The sequence below is a fragment of the Carya illinoinensis genome, chromosome 9, assembly GCF_018687715.1.
Source record: "Carya illinoinensis cultivar Pawnee chromosome 9, C.illinoinensisPawnee_v1, whole genome shotgun sequence".
Classification (NCBI taxonomy): domain Eukaryota; kingdom Viridiplantae; phylum Streptophyta; class Magnoliopsida; order Fagales; family Juglandaceae; genus Carya; species Carya illinoinensis.
In genome coordinates, this window is record NC_056760.1 from 42,188,176 (window position 1) to 42,207,013 (window position 18,838).

The window sequence follows — 18,838 nt, forward strand, 5'->3', positions numbered from 1 at the left end:
CGTGTGTCAGTCCGTCGTCTTCCCAGTGACGCCGCTCCCCACGAGTTCGACATCCCCTGAAACGAGGTCAACATCCCCTGAAACTCCGTTGTTCCTCAGCACGAACCCGCATCTGCCCTTCCTCTTCCAAGCGCCACCTCGCGACGGTGAGGCTTTGTTCAGCGCCACATTGCGAGTCTCCTACAGCAGTGCTTCCACTCCCCTTGAAACGATTGTGAACAGAGTAAAGAAAAAACAGTTCGTAAAGCTCTGTTTTTTCGGGTAAATGCACTGAGAAGCTTAGGTAAATATTTTACCATTTTCGTACGTGTTGTAACATTATGTTCTTCAGTTTTACATCAAGATTCGATTTTTCTGTTTTTCGAGATGGTATGGTAGCTTAGGGCATGGAGAAGAACCTCAGCTTTTGGTTGGCTTCCGTTAGTTTTGAACTGGTTTGGAGAAATGAGATAAAAATGTCAGCTTTTACGTGTATTCTGCTAGGTTTGAATGGTTGTGGATTGTGGCATAAAAATCCAAGCTTTTGCTCGGCTTCTCTAAGTTTGGAATATGGTGGAATGAAATAGTTGTTATGTTACTTCTCAAATTAATCAGGGTTGATATGGTACAACCTATCGCTTAAGAACATCTAATGTGTTTAGTAGATTACTGAGTTTAGTTAATAGTTAAGAACACCTATTGTATTTCATTGCTTACTCAAACACTGGTAAGTTCCTGCCACAGTTGAACCTTCTCCCACCCAGGTATCATAAGAAGTTAAATACTATATATTTAATTGGTTCTATGTCCAATATTAGTGTAAGATATGGGTTGATGAAAAGCATTTTTGTATGATATTGTAAGTAAAATATGTTTGTGAGTTTTGATTGGCAAACTGTCATCCACATTTGATAGTAGTTAGATTTCCCCTCCTCCAACCAAATGTATAATTCTGAGTTTAAATGAATTTTCTGCACACGTTTATAAATGCAGGGCTTGGTATGAAATAACTAACATTATCATTCTCGCATATTGATACCAATATCTTTGCAATGTTTTTTTCATATACATATATGATAAATAAATGCCTGCCATTAGTGCATTGTGAAATAAACTATTCTGGATGTGCCCCCACGTTAAGCCACTATTAATAGGTCTTGCCGCAGTATATATTCTAGAATATATACTAGTAGCGTATATACTGCGATGGCCATATAGATCTAGATATATACTAGTAGCGTATATAATCAATTCCCCCAATAAACCATAACAAATACCTTCGATACTGCCAATAATTTCAAATTCACCATACATAATATGTGCAATATATGTCCAACAACTTGTTTCTGATCGATCATTAAACCAACTACATGCAGGACTGGCCTTTTATTTTTTATTAGGCCTCACTACAAAACCAAAACCAAAACCAAGTGTGAGTTTTGAATTTCAGGTGGTCCTTGAATGTTGATCCATAAAATGGTGCTCATTATAGTAGGGTTGGTTGGTTGACATGCATGAATTTTATTTTTTAACATGCATGAATTTTATTTTTTATTAACTTTAATGACTAACATACTCCAAAATAGGCTGTAACATTTTGTTGCATTGACTACACTCTCTTAAACGGTTTTCAAATCATATGAACAAATTGTTATTATGATTTAGTGAATATAATTGGAGATGAATTATTAGTGAATATAATTGCTTCATGAAATATGATGTTTATGGCAATCAGTTTGGGTAGGTGACTTGAATATGATTTTCTTCATAGCTCCTCTGTAGCATCGTAGTCATTCTCACAAACTAGTTTTATTATTTCTTATTCTTATTCCCATTCCCACTCTTCTCTGTAGCTTAGAGAAAAAACAAGTATACTATTTCCATGACTTAGTAATTTCTTCTCATTACCGCCGTTCAATCATAACCTATGATTTAATTTGCTGAATCTAATTAACAGCATAATTGCTGCTTGCTGCTGACTTGTAGATTTAAATCATGGCCAACCCATTTGATGAAGACTTTAACCCATTTGATCATCCATTTGAGGTATATTTATTAGAAAATTTAAAAGGCTCTATTTTGTTTAGTTTATTGAGAAACTAAACATGGGTTGCCTAACAATGTCCTATTTGAGCAGATGCCACCTTATATGCCATACACTCCACCGAATTATCCAGAAGACCTGACACGAGAAGCGCCCCCTGAGTCAACTGCTGCTGAATTTGAAAAAAATGTTGGGTGTTCATCACGAATTATTGATGAGGATGTTCATAACGCCGATGGTATTTATAGTTTGATTTTAAATGATTATAGTACTTGAGCTTTCTTTTTATGCTAATCCATTCATATTTGAATAAATGTAGAAATGGTATTCGACATAAATGAAGATTTAGAGGGTACCACTAATGTCCAAGAAGATGAGGTACGAGTTGATGCACCCAGATCCGGTATGGAATTTGCAAGTGTGAAAGACCTGACAGCCTATTATAAGCATTATGCGAAACAACAGGGTTTTGGTGTACGGATACAGAGGACTAGGAGAGATGATGATGGGAGGCCAGTTTATGTGACAGTTGGTTGTGCCCGTGGCGGAAAGTACGAACCTAAGAACAGTGATATGTCGAAGCCACGACCAACAACTAGGACGGATTGTAAGGCCAGAGTAAATGCGACATTGAGTAAGACTGACAAGTGGGTTTTCACTACTGTAGAAAATATACACAACCATGTAACTGTAAACCCCAAGAAGACTAGGCTATTGCGATCTCACAAGGTTCTAGATGAATACAGCCAAAGGGTCCTTGACTTGAATGATCGAGCGGGTATACGGATGAATAAGAACTTTTTGTCTCTTGTTGTTGATGCTGGAGGTTATGAGAATCTTCAGTTTCAGGAGAAAGATTGTCGGAATTATATTGATAAGGCCAGACATTTACGGTTGGGTAAAGGAGGTGGAGATGCACTTAATCAGTATTTCAAAAGAATGAGAGACAAGAATGATGGGTTCGTTTCTGTCATGGACGTGGATGATGAGGGGAGGTTACGGAATGTCTTTTGGGCTGATGCTCGTAGTCGAGCGGCCTATGAGTATTTTGGCGATGTAGTAACCTTCGATACTACGTACCTAACAAATAGGTACGGGATGCCTTTTGCTCCATTCGTTGGTGTTAACCATCATGGGCAGTCCATATTACTAGGGGCAGGATTGCTTTCGAGTGAGGACACAACCACTTTTGTGTGGTTATTTCAAATGTGGTTGGATTGCATGAATGGTCGGGCCCCCTGTTCCATCATAACCGACCAAGATCGGGCCATGAAGAGTGCTATTGCCATTGTATTCCCCAACACTCGTCATAGATTTTGTTTATGGCATATCTTGCGCAAACTTCCAGAGAAGTTGGGGTCTCACGCCATGTTCAATGCGGGGTTGAAGACTGACATTCAGACAACATTATATGATTCACAGACCATCCATGAATTTGAGGAGAGTTGGGGTGAACTACTTGAGAAGTATGATCTGGTCGGCAATAAATGGCTCCAAGCCTTATACGAGGAAAGGTCTTTTTGGATTCCAGTTTACTTGAAAGGTGAATTTTGGGCTGGTATGAGCACGACCCAAAGGTCAGAAAGTATGAATGCATTTTTCGATGGCTATGTGCATTCCGGAACGACATTGAAGGAATTTGTTGATCAGTTTGATAATGCACTTAGAAAGAAGGTCGAGGTCGAGACACTTGCTGATTTCAAATCTATCAACCAGACTATTCCCTGCGTATCTCACTTCAACATAGAGAAGCAATTCCAATCCGTATATACAAATGCAAAATTCAAAGAGCTCCAAAGGGAGTTGCTAGGCTTAATGGCTTGTAATTGTTCGTTGGTAAGCACAGAAGGGTCAATTTGTAAGTACGATGTGTTGGATGAAATTTCTACTGACGAGCTCATTAAAACAGTCAATTACTCAGTATACTTTAATGAAAAGGAGGTGGAGGTGCGATGCACGTGTGGACTATTTGAAACTAGGGGCATTCTATGTCGGCATGCACTTAGAGTTTGTCAGTTGAAGAAGATTAAAGAGCTGCCAAGTGTATATGTGTTGGATCGCTGGAGAAAGGACGTAAAGAGGAGATACACCTTACTCAGAAGTAGTTACGATGACCATGGTGACAGAGAGGATAGTCGGAATTATGAGCTGGTTGTTAAGAGATGTTTGAAATTAGCAACCAAAATAGCTTCAAATTCTGAAAAAGTCCATGCATTCCTAAGTGTTGTTGATGACTTTGAGAAAACATGTGAAGACTCAACAGTAGACTCGACACTCATTCATACGAAGGAGAAAGCAGATGTGGTATTGGATAAGGGGAAAAAGATATTAAGCCCAAATGTGGTACGAGGAAAAGGGAGACCCCCAAGTAAGAGGAGGGTTCCACACGTGGAAAAGATGGCCACAAAGAAAAGCAAACGGGTAATTTTTTCCTTTGTTTTAACCTGCAATACAATACTTTTTCATCATGAGTTTAACATATGTCATATATTGTTTGGGAACTTAGACATGCAGGAAAATCTTGGCAGATGAAACAGGATTGGATGACAACCCGGGATCTCAACACTCCCAATTTTCTGATGGGGTATATGTTGGGACACAAAACAGCATTATTACACAATCCACACCACCAGGGGATGAGGTTAACCATTACATCATTTTGTAAATATATGTGATATGTTCAGAAATTTCAATGAATAAGTTTTAATATAGTGCCGATGTGTTTTTTGAATAACAGAATTTGTGAAGCCATAGGATTGATGGGTTCGTTATTTAAACCATTTGGAGAGGGTATTTTTGCATTGTGAGATAGCTTTTTTGGTAAGCTCTCTCTATGTTCAAATGTATTTTTAATGGTGGCTAATTTTAATTATTTTATTTGGTGCAGGTAAAATTTTGTATTATACTATGCCCCTCAATTAGGAATCAAGAACCTTCAGATCAGGCAAAGATGAACTTTTTTATTGTAATGCTAATCTCAAATGTAAGTAGACAACTACAAATGTATTGATGTATATGAGTTGGAAGTAAAATTCGGGCCCCAAGTTGACATTTACAGTTGGTATTGTTACTCAGAATTTTTTGTCAAGTTTTGGGATGAAGGTGGTTGGATTTTAACTGTTAGGGAAACAGAATTTGTACATACTCGGGTTATTTCAATTACAATTTCATCTAATGAAATCTTGGATGTTAATTATTTCGGGTAATGGCCTGTGCACCCTGAGAAGCACTGGAAATATGTAACCTGCGTATTCACTGCATTGTTTTACTTCAGTCAAGCCATGGAAATGACTAGCTAGCTAGTACATAATCTGTCAAGTACTTAAATAGCTGCCACTGTTACTAATTACACAGAAGGGTCAACAAGAAATTACAATGAGTATATCCCCAACATGGGGTTAACAAGCTGTCACAAAAAAAAAAAAAACTACATCTCAACACAGCTCCAAAATTAACTTTCGATACTACATGGTATTTATCCAAACTGCTGCAAATGAGTATATCCCCAACATGGGGTTAACAAGCTGTCACAACAAAAAAAACTACATCTCAAAACAGCTCCAAAATTAACTTTCGATACTACATGGTATTTATCCAAACCAAGCAAAGATAACTACAAATGTCAAAACCCAGTACATCATCAGTAACTTTTGTTTTTGTTTTTTCAGATTCTTCACAGCGTCTCGGACTTTTTCTTCCCTTTTCCTAACGTCATAGTCGCGCTGTAATATGTCCTCCCAGCAACAAGAAGCCTTATTCTCTCTGACACGAAAATTCTCCTCTAGTAGAGTTAGTATATCCAACCAAACAAAAAATTCACACCGAGCATCTCCCTGCACACAGTGGAAAACTCCTAATTAACATGATTAAAATACCGGCTTTCGGGTAAAAAATGCCAAAAAATTAATATTTTTTGGGTATTACCGTATTATAATTTGGGCATGCAAAAAACCTCCTTCCGGAATTTTTTTTGGTGTGGGATGTTTTTAGTGGTGTTTTTAAACCACACCAACAAGTTGGTGACTCCATCACAAAATCATTAACTACAGATGATGATTCGGATGGTGCCATGCGTGATTCTGAAAAACCAATTACAAAATCAAAGACATAAAACTTAAGCTATTAACATGGTGGAGTTAATAACAACCCAACTTAGTCACCAAATTCTGCCCTTCCATATGACTCAACAAAGCCAATAAACTGTAAAATTACACAAGCAACCATACCGAAATGGATTAAGTGGTAATAGGTTTGGTCTTTGGTTTTAAGGATCAAACTTCTCTACACCATTATTAGCAGCTCAACCAAAATAGTATATAAGTACATATTCATAATGTAAATAGAATTTTTCTTTTACCATTCACATGAAAAGACACAAAAATCCAAGGCCAACTTAGTGACCAAATTCTGCCCTTCCTTATGACTCAACAAAGCTAATAAACTGGTTGGATTACAAGAATTTAAGGCCTACACAATAACTTCACCACCTTTTATGACAAATGGTCTTTGACAATTCATGGATTTATTCTTTCTCACTTTGCCTTTTTTTTTAAGCCCCAATGTGGTATAAGCAGGATGTGTACATGTAATAAGAATATCCACTCTACAAATGCAAAATTCGACCAAACTGTAAGCCCCAATGATGTTAATACATTTCATATGAAGAGTATTGCATATGAGCATGATGTCTAAATATGGTGTATCATTTGAACTCAGACAAAATCATTTCAACAACCCCTATATTAGACTAAATTTCATAAAACCAAGGATTAAAAATCAGCACACAAACAAGTTAAAAACAAGTAGGAATTACATAACAAGATGCAATGACATTTACCTAGCTCCCTTGTACAATTTTTTAAAATTAGCAGTTAGCACTGTAAACCAAATAAAACAGGAAAAATTAACATAGAGCAGCGTTTGAGCAGATCAAGTGGGGTTTCCTCCCTACGTATACAAATATATAAAAAAGGCTGTTAGTTATTACAAGGATTTTCAACTCATCATGCAGATCAAGAAGGAAGCTATCTATACAAAATAACTAATACAAAATTTCACTTACCCATTTCAACTACTATTTTCTCACAACCAAAATCCAAATAAAAGCACCAACAGAGAGATAGAGAGTGTGTAATGGGTCAAAACCGAAGTGTGTAATGGGTCAATCGGAGTGACAGGAGGCTAGGGTTACGGCAAGAAAAAGAGAGAGAAACAGGGACAGAGTAGAAGAAACCGACCGTCGGGCGAGGAGAGAGAGAGAGCGTGTGAGAGAGAGAGATGAAACCGTGATTGTGAATGGTCCGAGAGATGAAACCCCAGTAAACCGTGCGTGCCCTTCCTCTTCGTCGTCTACGTCTTCGTCTTTCCACGCTCGGGAGAAAGGGGGGGTGAAATGAGGGATTCGACACGGCTTCTTGGAAGAAACCGTTCAACCCTTCCTCTTCGTCATCTTCGTCGTTCCACGCTCGGGAGAAAGGGGGGTCTGAAAGTGAAATTAGGGATTCGAAATGGCAGAGGGAGGGATTCGAACTGGCAGAGGGTTGTCTTCGAGCCGGTTCAGTGTTAGTGAACCCGGTCCAGTCTACACGTCATGTGTGCAAAGTGGCTTCACCAAACAGTGGCTGCTGAGTGGATTTATTCTTGTCAAAATGCTTTGTGCCCGTTGTCTCGACACACGGCATTTTCCTATTCCTATTATGTGCACCCAACTTCAACGCCGCTCAAATTAGGCGCGTGAGCGGTGCGTTGTTTCACAAGATGAAGAAACTCTAAAATCTGATTGGCCAGCTCGCGTGGGATCATACCTGACTGCCACGTACACCAAACTGCCTAAACCCTCGAACCATCTGGATTTCCTCGAACATATATAATTGGACCACCCTTTTCAACCTTATTGCGTTTCAACTTTCAAGTTTCAGCCCTACTCTCGTATACGTATTAAAATTTCCGACGAGTCGCGCACTCTCACCTCGGAATATTTCGGTCCTCGAGTCACAATTCGTATCCCATTATGGATACCCGTTTACCATTGTGGATTCTTCTCTCGGTTTCGCTATTCGTTTTAATCTTAGAAGCGAAAACCATCGATCCCTACAAGGTAAGGATGTCGATCCGGATTTCCAGTCCGTGATTTTCTCCGGTTCTGGTTTTTCCCCAAATATATTGGTAGCTTCCAAGAATCATGTTAGTTAAACTTGGTTTTGTTATTTTGGCCTTTTAAGCATAATTTTTTGCTCTTGGTAGATTTATAGGATAATTAATCGAAGAAGTATATCACTTTTTTAGTGCCCCAATTACCACGAGATAGAAAAGTAGGAGTATATTGATACAAATGTAGGTAAAATCGGGGAAATAACAAAAGGTTAGTTATCGGTTGAAATGGCATTTTGTCATAATTTATGGCTCACTGGCGCATGCCTATCAAGTTTTGCTGTAATTTTAATTGTTTCTAAGTATTTTTTCTAATTGATAAAATAGATTTTACTGATCTAGATCTATGCCTAAGCGTGTTAGTATAGTGATATAAGGAGTTCAGGATAAGTTATGCCACGAAAAAAAATTGCAGTCGACAAATGGAGTAAAGTATTGAAAAGTAAGTTTCTAAACTCGTCCATTGACTGCTCTTGATCTTTAAAATTTCTTTCATTACTCTCCCTCCAAATACACCACCATAAACATATTGGAATCATCTTCCATATTGATGCAATCTGAGAGTTGCCCTGAATGCCTCTCCAATAAGCTACTAGGTCTACTACCCTTATTGGCATCACCCAAGCTAATCCCATCCGAGCAAAGATATTTCATTCCACAATGTCATGGCAATCTCACAACACCAATCTATGACTATGATGTGACGTTTCATTAAGTTATCTAGAGTGAGGATTTCCCACAAGGAAGCTGTCCATACAAAAAATGTTGCCTTTAGGGGTGTCTTTGTCTTCCAAATACTCCTTCACGGGAATGGATTTGTATTCTATGTTGTCATGGATTGATAGAAAGAGCAGATAGTGAACTTCCCTTTCTTAGAGGGGCACTTAAAAGTCGTCTTCAACTCCTCCCAACAAATGGGTGAAGCACACAGGTCATAGAACTCTGAAAAAGCGTCGATTTCTCAATCTTGTGCATCTTTGAGAAATGTAACATCTCATTGCAGAATAGGTTCGCAATCGAGGCTTCTTTCATTCTTGCTTTACCATAAACTTGTGGATAAGTTTTCTTGAGTGCTATTTATCTAAAAAAAGTTTCCTTGAGTGCCCTATCGCCACAACATACATCATGCCACAATTTAATTTTGGATCCATCACCCATTGTAAAGCGGATATGTTTTGAATACTTGTCCCTACCTCTTTTTATATGCTTCCATAGCTCCACTCCATAAGGCCCACTCGCCTCATTGGAATACCGTCCTCCCCATGGTCACCTATGCTTCAATTCGATGACAATTTTCCACAAGGCACTCTGTCTATTATGGTATCTCCATAGCCATCTGCCAAACAAGGCTTTTTGAAAGACTGATAGTTCCAAATGTCCAATTCTTCTTCTATCTACTTAAAGTTGGTTAAATTGATAAAATAGAATTTATGGTAAAAAAGCCCATTTAAATTAGTTTGATGCACTTGATACCAATGATAACATAACATGTAACTGGGAGATTTAAAAAAAAAAAACTATAAAAAGGATGTCTCCGAAATAAAGAAATTGTATAAAAATAGACTATCAAGTTCCAAGTACGGTTCCTGCTGCTTGTTCGCTTTCATTCTTTACTGCTTAGGCTGGCACTAAGTTTCTTTCTTTTTTATATGGATTTTATTTCTTATCAGATTCTTGGGGTTGAGCGAAATGCAAGCCAACGTGAAATTCAGAAAGCTTTCCACAAGTATGTTTTCCTTTTAATTCTTGTAGCTTGTTACGGAGATTTTCCTTTTTCACATTTGATCACTATTCAGTGAACAGGTTGGTTGGCTATTTCGAAAAAAAAAAGAAAAAGATTACTGTTCAGTGATTGATCATGTTTTTTAATGTAATTATGAGTAGCAAGAATATTGAATATTACTTAGTGCAGCACTGGCATGAAAAAATGATTTAAGAGACTGAAAGAAAGCATGTGTAGGGATGTCGTTATTATTGTTTTTTTTTTTTTGGGGGGGGGGGGAGAAAGGACGCCCCCCGGGGGGGGGGGGGGGGGGGGAGCTGTTGCATGGTGGGGATTGGTCAGTATGCCTCTAAATGATTGTCCTGGCAGTCAATAGTCATGTCCAGCAATGAAGTTTAAGGATTATGGTTAGCACTTCGGTGGACAGCGTTACTTGGATGAGCACAAACCATGTATTACAGAGTGTTAGCTTGATAAGAAGTATTAATTACTAGAACTTATTTCCTATATGCCAATGAAAACTTATTTGTAATCCATTTGAAAATGCGCTTCTGAGTTTTGCGAAGAATATATGTTAGCTTTAATACCCTGAAATATATAGTTGGTATGAAATAATCCACTTATAATTGCATCATTTGTAATTGTGTGCCTAGGACTTTGCCTTGTCTGGCTTATATGCACGAGTATTGTTGTGTTTGTGTGCATGATTGCAATTCCATACCATAAAATATACCCGCACACACACATCCACTGTGCCATACATGAATATGCAGATATGTTGTAGGTTTCCTATCTCTCATGGTCGGTCCTTTTTTTTTCTTCTAGGCTTTCTCTTCAATATCATCCAGACAAGAATAAAAATAAGGGTGCGCAAGAGAGGTTCGCTGAAATTAATAATGGTATGATGATTTCTTATTCCTTTCTCCTTGTCAGTAGAGGTACTATTGACTAAGTAGTTTTATTACTTTAATTTTTATATCACCTTGTATTGCTTTCAGTTTATAGAACATTTTGATTTGGAGATGAGTAACCTTGTTGTCATCATTTGATTATTTCAGATTGTTTTTGTCTTTAAATTAATGATTATAAGCAAGTGGCTCCAATGTCAAGTCATTGTGGTTCTGGTTTTAAATATATTGTGTTAATCATTGTTTATTTATTTATTAGATGAACAATTCTCTTGCATTTTGCTTTTGGGTCTATCTCAATGACCATTCAAGTTGACTTTTACCTTGTTTTCATCAGCTTACGAAATTTTATCTGATGAAGAAAAGAGAAAAAACTATGACATGTATGGGGATGAGAAGGGTAGTCCTGGATTTGATGCTGGCTATTCTGGGGACAATGGTGGATATACTTATTTCAAGAGTGGTGGACCAGGGCATGATCAGTTTAATTTCAGACCTGGTGAATGGCAGAGTACAGATGGCCAGGCAGGTTCCAAGTCATTCTCCTTTTCTTTTGGTGGCTCTGGTGGTCCAGGATCATTTGATTTCGGTATAGATGATATCTTTGCCAACTTTTTTGGCGGTGAAAGGAAAGGTGGGGGTTGGTTTGGTGGTTTTGGTGGTTCTACCGGGTCTAAGTCTACCACTAGGAGTTCCCCAAAGAGTATTAGGACCATCAATTCACAGGCCTTTCAGAAAGAAATAGCTGACCAGGGGATCACATGGCTTTTGTTATCTTATACACCTTCATTGAAGGAGAATCAACATTTCGAATCAATCATAGAGGAGGTTGCCAGTTCACTTGGAGGAGCTTTAAAGGTAGTTTTGTGTATTCATGTATTGTCTATAAGTGCTCTATCAATTGAATTTTATTTCATCATGCGTATGATTGTGTTGTTCACTCTGACAGGCTGGAAGTATAAATTGTGACACCGAATTGTCTTTCTGTAAGGACCTTGGCATATATCCTCGCAGAGCAGCTAGGGTGTTTGTGTATTCTTATATAGCAAGTGACAGGGGTTCCTTGGTGGAGTACAGTGGTGATTTGGATGCGAAGAGTTTGAAATCTTTTTGTCAAGAACACTTGCCAAGATTTTCGAAAAGAGTTGACCTGAGTCATTTTGAATTTTTCTCTGCAACGGTTGAAAAATTGCCTAGGGTCATGCTTCTTTCTACAAAAAAAGATACACCTGTTATTTGGCGAGTTCTCAGTGGGTTGTATCGCAAACGGTTTGTCCTCTATGATTCAGAGGTACGTCATTGCTGCTGCCATTGGCTTGCTAAATGATATCCTTTGTTGAGCTTTCAGTTAAGGAGAACTGTTGATTTGGTCTGGCTTTGTGTTAGTCTGGCCTGTAATCACAATGAATTGGATAGACGTCTGGTGTCTAAATCTATTAGGAAGAAACAGGAGACTATACATTTAGAAGGGTGGTGGCTGTTTTTAAACTTGCATATACTTAGGTTTAATGCAATTATGTTGAAACCATTGATTAGGCTTGTGAGGTTAACTTCCATAGCAAAGTAGCTCTTCGCCTTATAATGAAAAAGATGCTTAGGTTGTTTACATACACAAACAAGAAAAAAATGTGGAGCAGACCATTTAATATTTTATTGTGTGTGTAGGTTCGTGATGTTACTGATCCAGCCGTGAAAAGGTTAGGAGTTGATGCACTTCCTGCTATAGTTGGTTGGCTATCAAATGGGGAGAAGCATATTCTGAAAACAGGGATCTCTGTGAAAGATCTGAAATCTGCAGTTCATGATCTTAGTAATTTACTTGATAGTTTTGAGAAAAAGAACAAGAAGGCAGGAGCCAAGAAAGCACAAACTGCTTCGGAGAAACATATACCTCTGCTTACTGGTTCAAGTTTTAATGCTCTATGCGGTGAGTCAACTCCGGTTTGCATTATTGGTGCTTACAGATCTTCCAGAGCAAGGGAAAAGCTGGAATCAGTCCTATCCATGGTTAGTTAATTTCCTTTTCCTAGGGTACTTTTCTCGACTGGGTGTAGGAATTGTATTCTCATTTTGATTGGGGAGGGAACTTACTAGGCAACCATGTCCTTGTCAGGATTGAAAAGTTCCATTTTTAAGATTGTAATGTGGCTTATTTATCGAATGTTTGTGTTTTCAGGTGTCTCAGAAATCACTATCAAGGCGGAAAATTTCAGCCTTTGACTCGAGGGATTCCATCTCCTACACCCTCTTAGATGCCACAAAGCAGGCAGCATTCCTAAATGCATTTGACAAAGGAGGATTTAAATCAGCAGATAAGCTGTTAGTGGCCTACAAACCACGGAAGAGGAAGTTTGCAGCTTACGTTGGTGACATGACGACAGAAGAAGTAGAGGGGTTTATCAGCTCTGTACTTAATGGGGACATACAGTTTAAGGAGACGCGACAGAAACCAATTCTCAAGTGAGAGAGCGAATTTTAACGAGCCTGGACCATCTGGTTTCTGGTTTCATGTATATAGCAGAGTGATAGTGTCGTTAACATTAGTACAGCAAATATACCAAATCAAGGGGGCTATAGCAATTATTAGCAAAGAGATCTTGGTTCTGATTTAACCTCGACTTGCCACCTGTAGTTGTCACTCAAGTAGACTTGAGAGTTGCCTCTATAATCAATGTAAAAGCGCTGCTCCAAGAGGTTTGGGAAATCCGTTATTTATTTAAAATTTTGAAATGAGGAAGGAAACAATACGAAAATTTAGTGTATAAAAATAATTCAAACGAAAATAGATCATTTTATGGTTTCTGTTTGGTTTGAAATGATGGATAACAATTTGAAAAGGGGTTGTTGAAAAGGTTAACTAAATCCAAGTCGCTTTCCTATAAATCAATTCAGGGAAAAAGATATGTAAGTGTATCAATTATATTAAAAGAAAAGCAATGGCATATATTCTAGTGCAACGAGGTAACCACCTCGGATCCACCTAAATTTGCGGGTGAAGATGTTCATCACAAAAAGTAGCCATTGTTGTTTTCTTTTGGAGGGGGTACAGTTGTCAGGAGGAGAACAACGGTGGGCATGTGTATCGAGAACCATGTTTCCTTTTTCTGTCATGATTGTCGCCAGATTTATTGAGTCAGATGGACACGTTATTCTGGTGACTCTAACCGACGAAGTCAGTGCTTAGCATAAAAGCCTTGACTTGACTTTAAATAATAATAAAAAGAAGAAGCAAAAATTACATTCCCTTTTCCAAATTCCAGCGACTCTTGTGGTTTTCTAGAACCTGGGGACTCTTCTCTGCTCTCTCTCTCTCTCTCTCTCTGGCTTCAGTGAATTCGGTAGTTCCCAAAACCTCGCTCACGGTTTTTGTCAACAAGACGGGTCGTAACTCGCCAACTATCATATCATTTCTCAGAAAGAAAGAGCTCCCGTCCTGTATGTAAGATGTGTTATAATTATATAAAAAATTAATGATATTTATCTAATAACTGACAATAATACGTTTAGTGGGCAAAACAGAAGTATAGAAATTTTGTAAAAGAGCATTTTCAATGATTTTTACGTCTTATTTTTTAAAATATATTATCAAAATTAACTTTTTCAATTTTAAAGATTGATTTTTACAACATATTATATATCAATTTATCTATTTTTTTATATTATTTAAATATTATACTTTTTAATATTTTTTATTCATTTCAAATATTTTCTCTAATTATCAATAATATCTTAATATAATTTGATATTTGTAATATCTTTTAATATATAATATTATATATTTATGTTTTATTTTAAATTAATCCAAATTTATAAACTAAACTAAAATAGAAATTAATTCAATAAAATAAAGGATGGTATATACCTAGCACAACCAAAGACATTTTGATTTGCTATTGGACTCCAGAAAATAATCTCCTTCATGAATACATATAATCCAAATACATACTACTTATGATCTAAATATATATTACATAATATTTATTCAGGATTACATACTACTTCCTTCTTGCACCACCATGATATAAATAATATCCATTCACGAATACTTTCATTCACATATTAAATGAATAAAATCACATTTTAGTTTCTGGGGGAAATAAAATTACTTGGGGCTGGAACCAAAATAAAATACATTCATTCATGAAAGGAACTTGGGGCTGAAGCAGAAATAAAATTACTTTTTAGTTTCTGGAAGGAAAGATAAAAGTAGAAAGTAAGAGAGAGAAATAAATAAAATATTTATATATTTGGAAACAGTATTCATTAGATATAAGGAGGGTATTTAAGCAAATTAGATATTAGTGATGAAATACAAAATCTATTAGATGGATATTTTGGACTCTTTCCATTAAATTTTACAAACAGTCAAGATTTTACATGATCCTTTAGGAGTGATATAATAAGATCCACCATGGCTGTCCTGTCTATTTTCTTCAAAACAAGAGGGCTACCCCAAAACCGCCCCTAGTATCTGCCACGTCCACTCTTATAAATTTCCTTTAGCACTCTTCGCATCCACCACTCCTCCCAGAACAGAAACTTTTCACCCACAAACACCAAAAGAAACAAAAGAACCGTTACTCTCTCACTCGATCTCTTTGTGGAAGTGTCTCAGAGAGCTACTAAGTATCCGTGATTCCGTTCACTTAACAGAGTGATCGCATCTTCAATGGACACCATGATTGGAGCGGTTGATGCGTGTAAGCCAGCGTGCAGCGACGTGTGCAGCCTAACGTCGAACGTTGCCGTATCGACCATCCATGACTCGGTCCCCTCCTTCGTCAACTCGTCCGAGGCCACTCTGGGCGGTCACATCGCCCGCCGGCTCGTAGAAATCGGCGTGACCGACGTGTTCACCGTCCCTGGTGACTTCAACCTGACGCTCCTTGATCACCTCATTGCCGAGCCTGGCCTCACCAATATCGGGTGCTGCAACGAGCTCAACGCCGGATACGCCGCTGACGGGTACGCCCGCTCGCGTGGCGTCGGCGCCTGCGTCGTCACCTTCACTGTCGGTGGGCTCAGCGTCCTCAATGCGATCGCCGGCGCGTACAGTGAGAACTTGCCGGTCATTTGCATAGTAGGCGGTCCCAACTCCAATGACTACGGGACAAACCGAATTCTTCACCACACTATTGGCTTGCCTGACTTTAGCCAAGAGCTCAGATGCTTTCAGACTGTCACTTGCTATCAGGTAATTGGCTTTTCATTTAATTATGTGTTGTGTTATTAAAAAAATAAAAAATTTGATCTACTAATTTGGTTAAAGTGATGATTTGTTGTTAAAAATTTTGTTTCGATGAATGGACTGATCCGTTTTTCTGCTGGGTATGCTATATTGCCTTAGGCTGTGGTGAACAATTTGGAAGATGCACATGAGCTGATCGATACAGCCATTTCAACTTCTTTAAAAGAAAGCAAGCCTGTTTACATTAGCATAGGCTGCAACTTGGCTGCGATTCCTCATCCAACTTTCAGCCGTGAACCTGTTCCATTTTCACTTGCTCCCAAGTAAGTTTTGGGCTTTCCGTTGATTTCTAAACTAAGTATTTAAATTACATGTTAGAATTGACCTTTCACCATAAGATTTATTGGTGCTCTGTTTTTCATGTTATATTTTGTGATACAGATGGAGTAATAAGATGGGTTTGGAGGCTGCAGTGGAGGCAGCCGCGGAATTCTTGAATAAGGCCGTGAAACCTGTTTTACTTGGCGGTCCTAAACTGCGAGTTGCAAATGCATGCGATGCCTTTGTTGAGCTCGCCGATGCTTGCGGTTATTCCTTTGCGGTGATGCCATCAGCGAAAGGGCTTGTGCCGGAGGACCACCCCCATTTCATTGGGACTTACTGGGGTGCTGTAAGCACTGCTTTCTGCGCGGAGATTGTGGAGTCCGCGGATGCTTACTTATTTGCTGGACCTATTTTCAACGACTATAGCTCCGTTGGGTATTCGCTCCTTCTGAAGAAGGAGAAGGCAATCATCGTGCAGCCGGATCGGGTAACGGTTGGGAATGGGCCTTCATTTGGGTGTGTTTTAATGAAGGATTTCCTCGGAGCACTCGCTAAGCGGCTCAAGCGAAACTCTACTTCTTATGACAATTATCATAGGATCTATGTCCCCGAGGGGCATCCTCTGAAGGCTGTACCGAGAGAACCTTTGAGGGTTAATGTTTTGTTCCAGCATATACAAAAGATGCTATCTAGTGAGACTGCTGTGATTGCTGAGACCGGAGACTCATGGTTTAACTGTCAGAAACTGAAGTTGCCACGAGGTTGCGGGTAAGTAGTGGAGACCATATCTCGTTTTAAGTTTGTTTCCGGGTTGCAGTTGCTAAAAATTTTGAAAACTGGCTTGCTTGCTGCAGGTATGAGTTCCAAATGCAGTATGGATCAATCGGTTGGTCAGTTGGTGCAACTCTTGGGTATGCACAGGCCGTGCCAGAGAAGCGAGTGATTGCTTGCATTGGTGATGGAAGCTTTCAGGTATGTCTTGTTTGGGCTGTTTTCTGCCGTAGGCAAGAACCCTGTGGTAACTGCTATGTGGAACACCACATGCAAAGTTTTTAGTTTGTGTGTTTTTTTTTTTGCCTAATTTTGATGTCTCACTCTACAAATCACCATTTGGAATTAACATTGACATTGATTTTCTTTAGCTCGAACTTGATTTCTGGAATCTTGATGTGTTTGTATATGACATGTTGTGACTGCTTCACAGGTCACTGCACAAGATGTGTCAACAATGATTCGATGTGGGCAGAGGACTATCATCTTCCTGATAAATAATGGTGGATACACCATTGAAGTTGAAATCCATGATGGTCCTTACAACGTCATTAAGAACTGGAACTACACAGGGTTGATTGATGCAATACACAATGGCGAAGGCAAGTGCTGGACAGCCAAGGTGAGTTTTTTTGACTTGTACAAATGCTTCAATGCTAAAAAGAGGGGAAACAGTAAACACTAATGTTTCTACACGTCCGTTCCTTTTAGATCCATTGTGAGGAGGAACTGATTGAAGCAATCGAGACGGCAACGGGGGCCAAGAAGGACTGCTTGTGCTTCCTTGAGGTGATTGTTCACAAGGATGATACCAGCAAAGAGCTGCTTGAATGGGGTTCGAGGGTCTCTGCTGCCAATAGCCGTCCACCCAACCCGCAGTAAACTCTACCCGCATCTACGAAATACTATGATCAATTAAAACAGAATGAGCCTTTTTTTTTTTGTTACCACATTAAATAGGAAGTATAAGGTTTGTTTCCTGAACGGTCTGCCTGTTGAACTTGAGATTTCGATGTTTTCTATATTGTATTCATCCTGAATTTGATTTTGTAAGGAAAAATCTATATCCTTCATGTTTCTATTCCATTTTGTGGATGAGATTCTCTTTGTGGGTTAGACCGGTAGATAGAGGGGGAGTTCATGAACTTTTTGCAAAGTTGATCATGAGGGAGTGAGGACCCGCCACAGCGTCGGCACTTGCCAATGTGCTGAAAAGTATCCATCCTAGGCGCATAGAAGTTTCAAGCTTTATTGTCCAAATTCAATAATGCACTAGGTGGGGTCTTCATGATTTCGACTTGGAAAGAAATCTTCAACGCAAACGTAAAAATTGTGAATCCTCCTACGAACAAAACATTTCATGGGATCTTTGTGTTGGGTGGGTTCCTCCATTTGAATCCCATTTAAGTAGTGGAGTGATTTTAAATGATTTGTGAATAGTATTAAAGTAGTAAAAAAGTGGTAAATAAGTAATGATGAAATATTAAATAGTAGTGAATAATAATAAAAAATAATAAAAAATAGTAATAAAATACTGAATGAATAATGTTACATACAGTCACTTTTGTATATTTTCTAAACACTCTACTGATGTGATTGACTGTATCAATTTTTTTTTAATATTCAACTAATTATATCATTAGAATGCGTAAAAAAATATACAAACATAACTATATATAAAATTTTTATTTAGCCCGTTCCCTTAAAAAATAGTCTACAACGAACTAGTAAAATGAACAGTAAAAATAGCT

General features: G+C 38.4%; 3 protein-coding genes and 1 long non-coding RNA gene across 5 annotated transcripts; 3 read left to right on the top strand and 1 right to left on the bottom strand.

Annotated features, from left to right (window-relative positions):
* The first annotated feature begins 228 nt into the window (after window positions 1–228).
* Window positions 229–5,225, top strand: LOC122275528 (protein FAR1-RELATED SEQUENCE 5-like). 2 transcript variants are annotated; one of them, XM_043084628.1, is made up of 6 exons: window positions 229–283; window positions 1,966–2,025; window positions 2,117–2,261; window positions 2,343–4,444; window positions 4,530–4,664; window positions 4,761–5,225. In XM_043084628.1, the coding sequence occupies exons 2-6, from the start codon at window positions 1,975–1,977 to the stop codon at window positions 4,767–4,769; spliced, it is 2,442 nt and encodes an 813-aa protein (XP_042940562.1). In that variant the 5' UTR covers window positions 229–283; window positions 1,966–1,974; the 3' UTR covers window positions 4,770–5,225. The 2 variants fall into 2 exon arrangements, 1 of the variants encoding a protein (XP_042940562.1); XR_006228582.1 differs by lacking the exon at window positions 229–283 and having other exon boundaries at window positions 1,870–2,025; window positions 4,761–4,843; window positions 4,911–5,225.
* A 242-nt stretch (window positions 5,226–5,467) lies between these two features.
* Window positions 5,468–7,657, bottom strand: LOC122277325. The gene is made up of 2 exons (XR_006228974.1): window positions 5,948–7,657; window positions 5,468–5,856 (listed from the first exon to the last, which is right to left on the bottom strand). It is a non-coding gene; the product is annotated as an uncharacterized LOC122277325 (long non-coding RNA).
* A 251-nt stretch (window positions 7,658–7,908) lies between these two features.
* LOC122276719 (dnaJ protein ERDJ3A) lies at window positions 7,909–13,508 on the top strand. The gene is made up of 7 exons (XM_043086627.1): window positions 7,909–8,120; window positions 9,844–9,899; window positions 10,722–10,795; window positions 11,142–11,662; window positions 11,754–12,095; window positions 12,470–12,811; window positions 12,981–13,508. Exons 1-7 carry the CDS (start codon window positions 8,034–8,036, stop codon window positions 13,266–13,268), a joined length of 1,710 nt encoding a protein of 569 aa, XP_042942561.1. The 5' UTR covers window positions 7,909–8,033; the 3' UTR covers window positions 13,269–13,508.
* A 1,725-nt stretch (window positions 13,509–15,233) lies between these two features.
* On the top strand, window positions 15,234–18,166 carry LOC122276704 (pyruvate decarboxylase 2). The gene is made up of 6 exons (XM_043086608.1): window positions 15,234–15,998; window positions 16,152–16,315; window positions 16,434–17,084; window positions 17,171–17,288; window positions 17,521–17,709; window positions 17,799–18,166. Exons 1-6 carry the CDS (start codon window positions 15,474–15,476, stop codon window positions 17,967–17,969), a joined length of 1,818 nt encoding a protein of 605 aa, XP_042942542.1. The 5' UTR covers window positions 15,234–15,473; the 3' UTR covers window positions 17,970–18,166.
* The last annotated feature ends 672 nt before the right edge of the window (window positions 18,167–18,838 follow it).

Excerpts from the sequence above, each read along its gene's own strand:
- LOC122276719 (XM_043086627.1), top strand. The coding sequence starts at position 8,034 with ATGGATACCCGTTTACCATTGTGGATTCTTCTCTCGGTTTCGCTATTC. Across the intron at positions 11,663-11,753 it reads CACTTGGAGGAGCTTTAAAG|GCTGGAAGTATAAATTGTGA; the intron begins GTAGTTTTGTGT and ends TCACTCTGACAG. Across the intron at positions 12,812-12,980 it reads TGGAATCAGTCCTATCCATG|GTGTCTCAGAAATCACTATC; the intron begins GTTAGTTAATTT and ends TTGTGTTTTCAG.
- LOC122275528 (XM_043084628.1), top strand. The coding sequence starts at position 1,975 with ATGGCCAACCCATTTGATGAAGACTTTAACCCATTTGATCATCCATTT. Across the intron at positions 2,026-2,116 it reads CATTTGATCATCCATTTGAG|ATGCCACCTTATATGCCATA; the intron begins GTATATTTATTA and ends CTATTTGAGCAG. Across the intron at positions 4,445-4,529 it reads CCACAAAGAAAAGCAAACGG|ACATGCAGGAAAATCTTGGC; the intron begins GTAATTTTTTCC and ends TTGGGAACTTAG.
- LOC122276704 (XM_043086608.1), top strand. The coding sequence starts at position 15,474 with ATGGACACCATGATTGGAGCGGTTGATGCGTGTAAGCCAGCGTGCAGC. Across the intron at positions 17,085-17,170 it reads AAGTTGCCACGAGGTTGCGG|GTATGAGTTCCAAATGCAGT; the intron begins GTAAGTAGTGGA and ends TGCTTGCTGCAG. Across the intron at positions 17,289-17,520 it reads TTGGTGATGGAAGCTTTCAG|GTCACTGCACAAGATGTGTC; the intron begins GTATGTCTTGTT and ends ACTGCTTCACAG.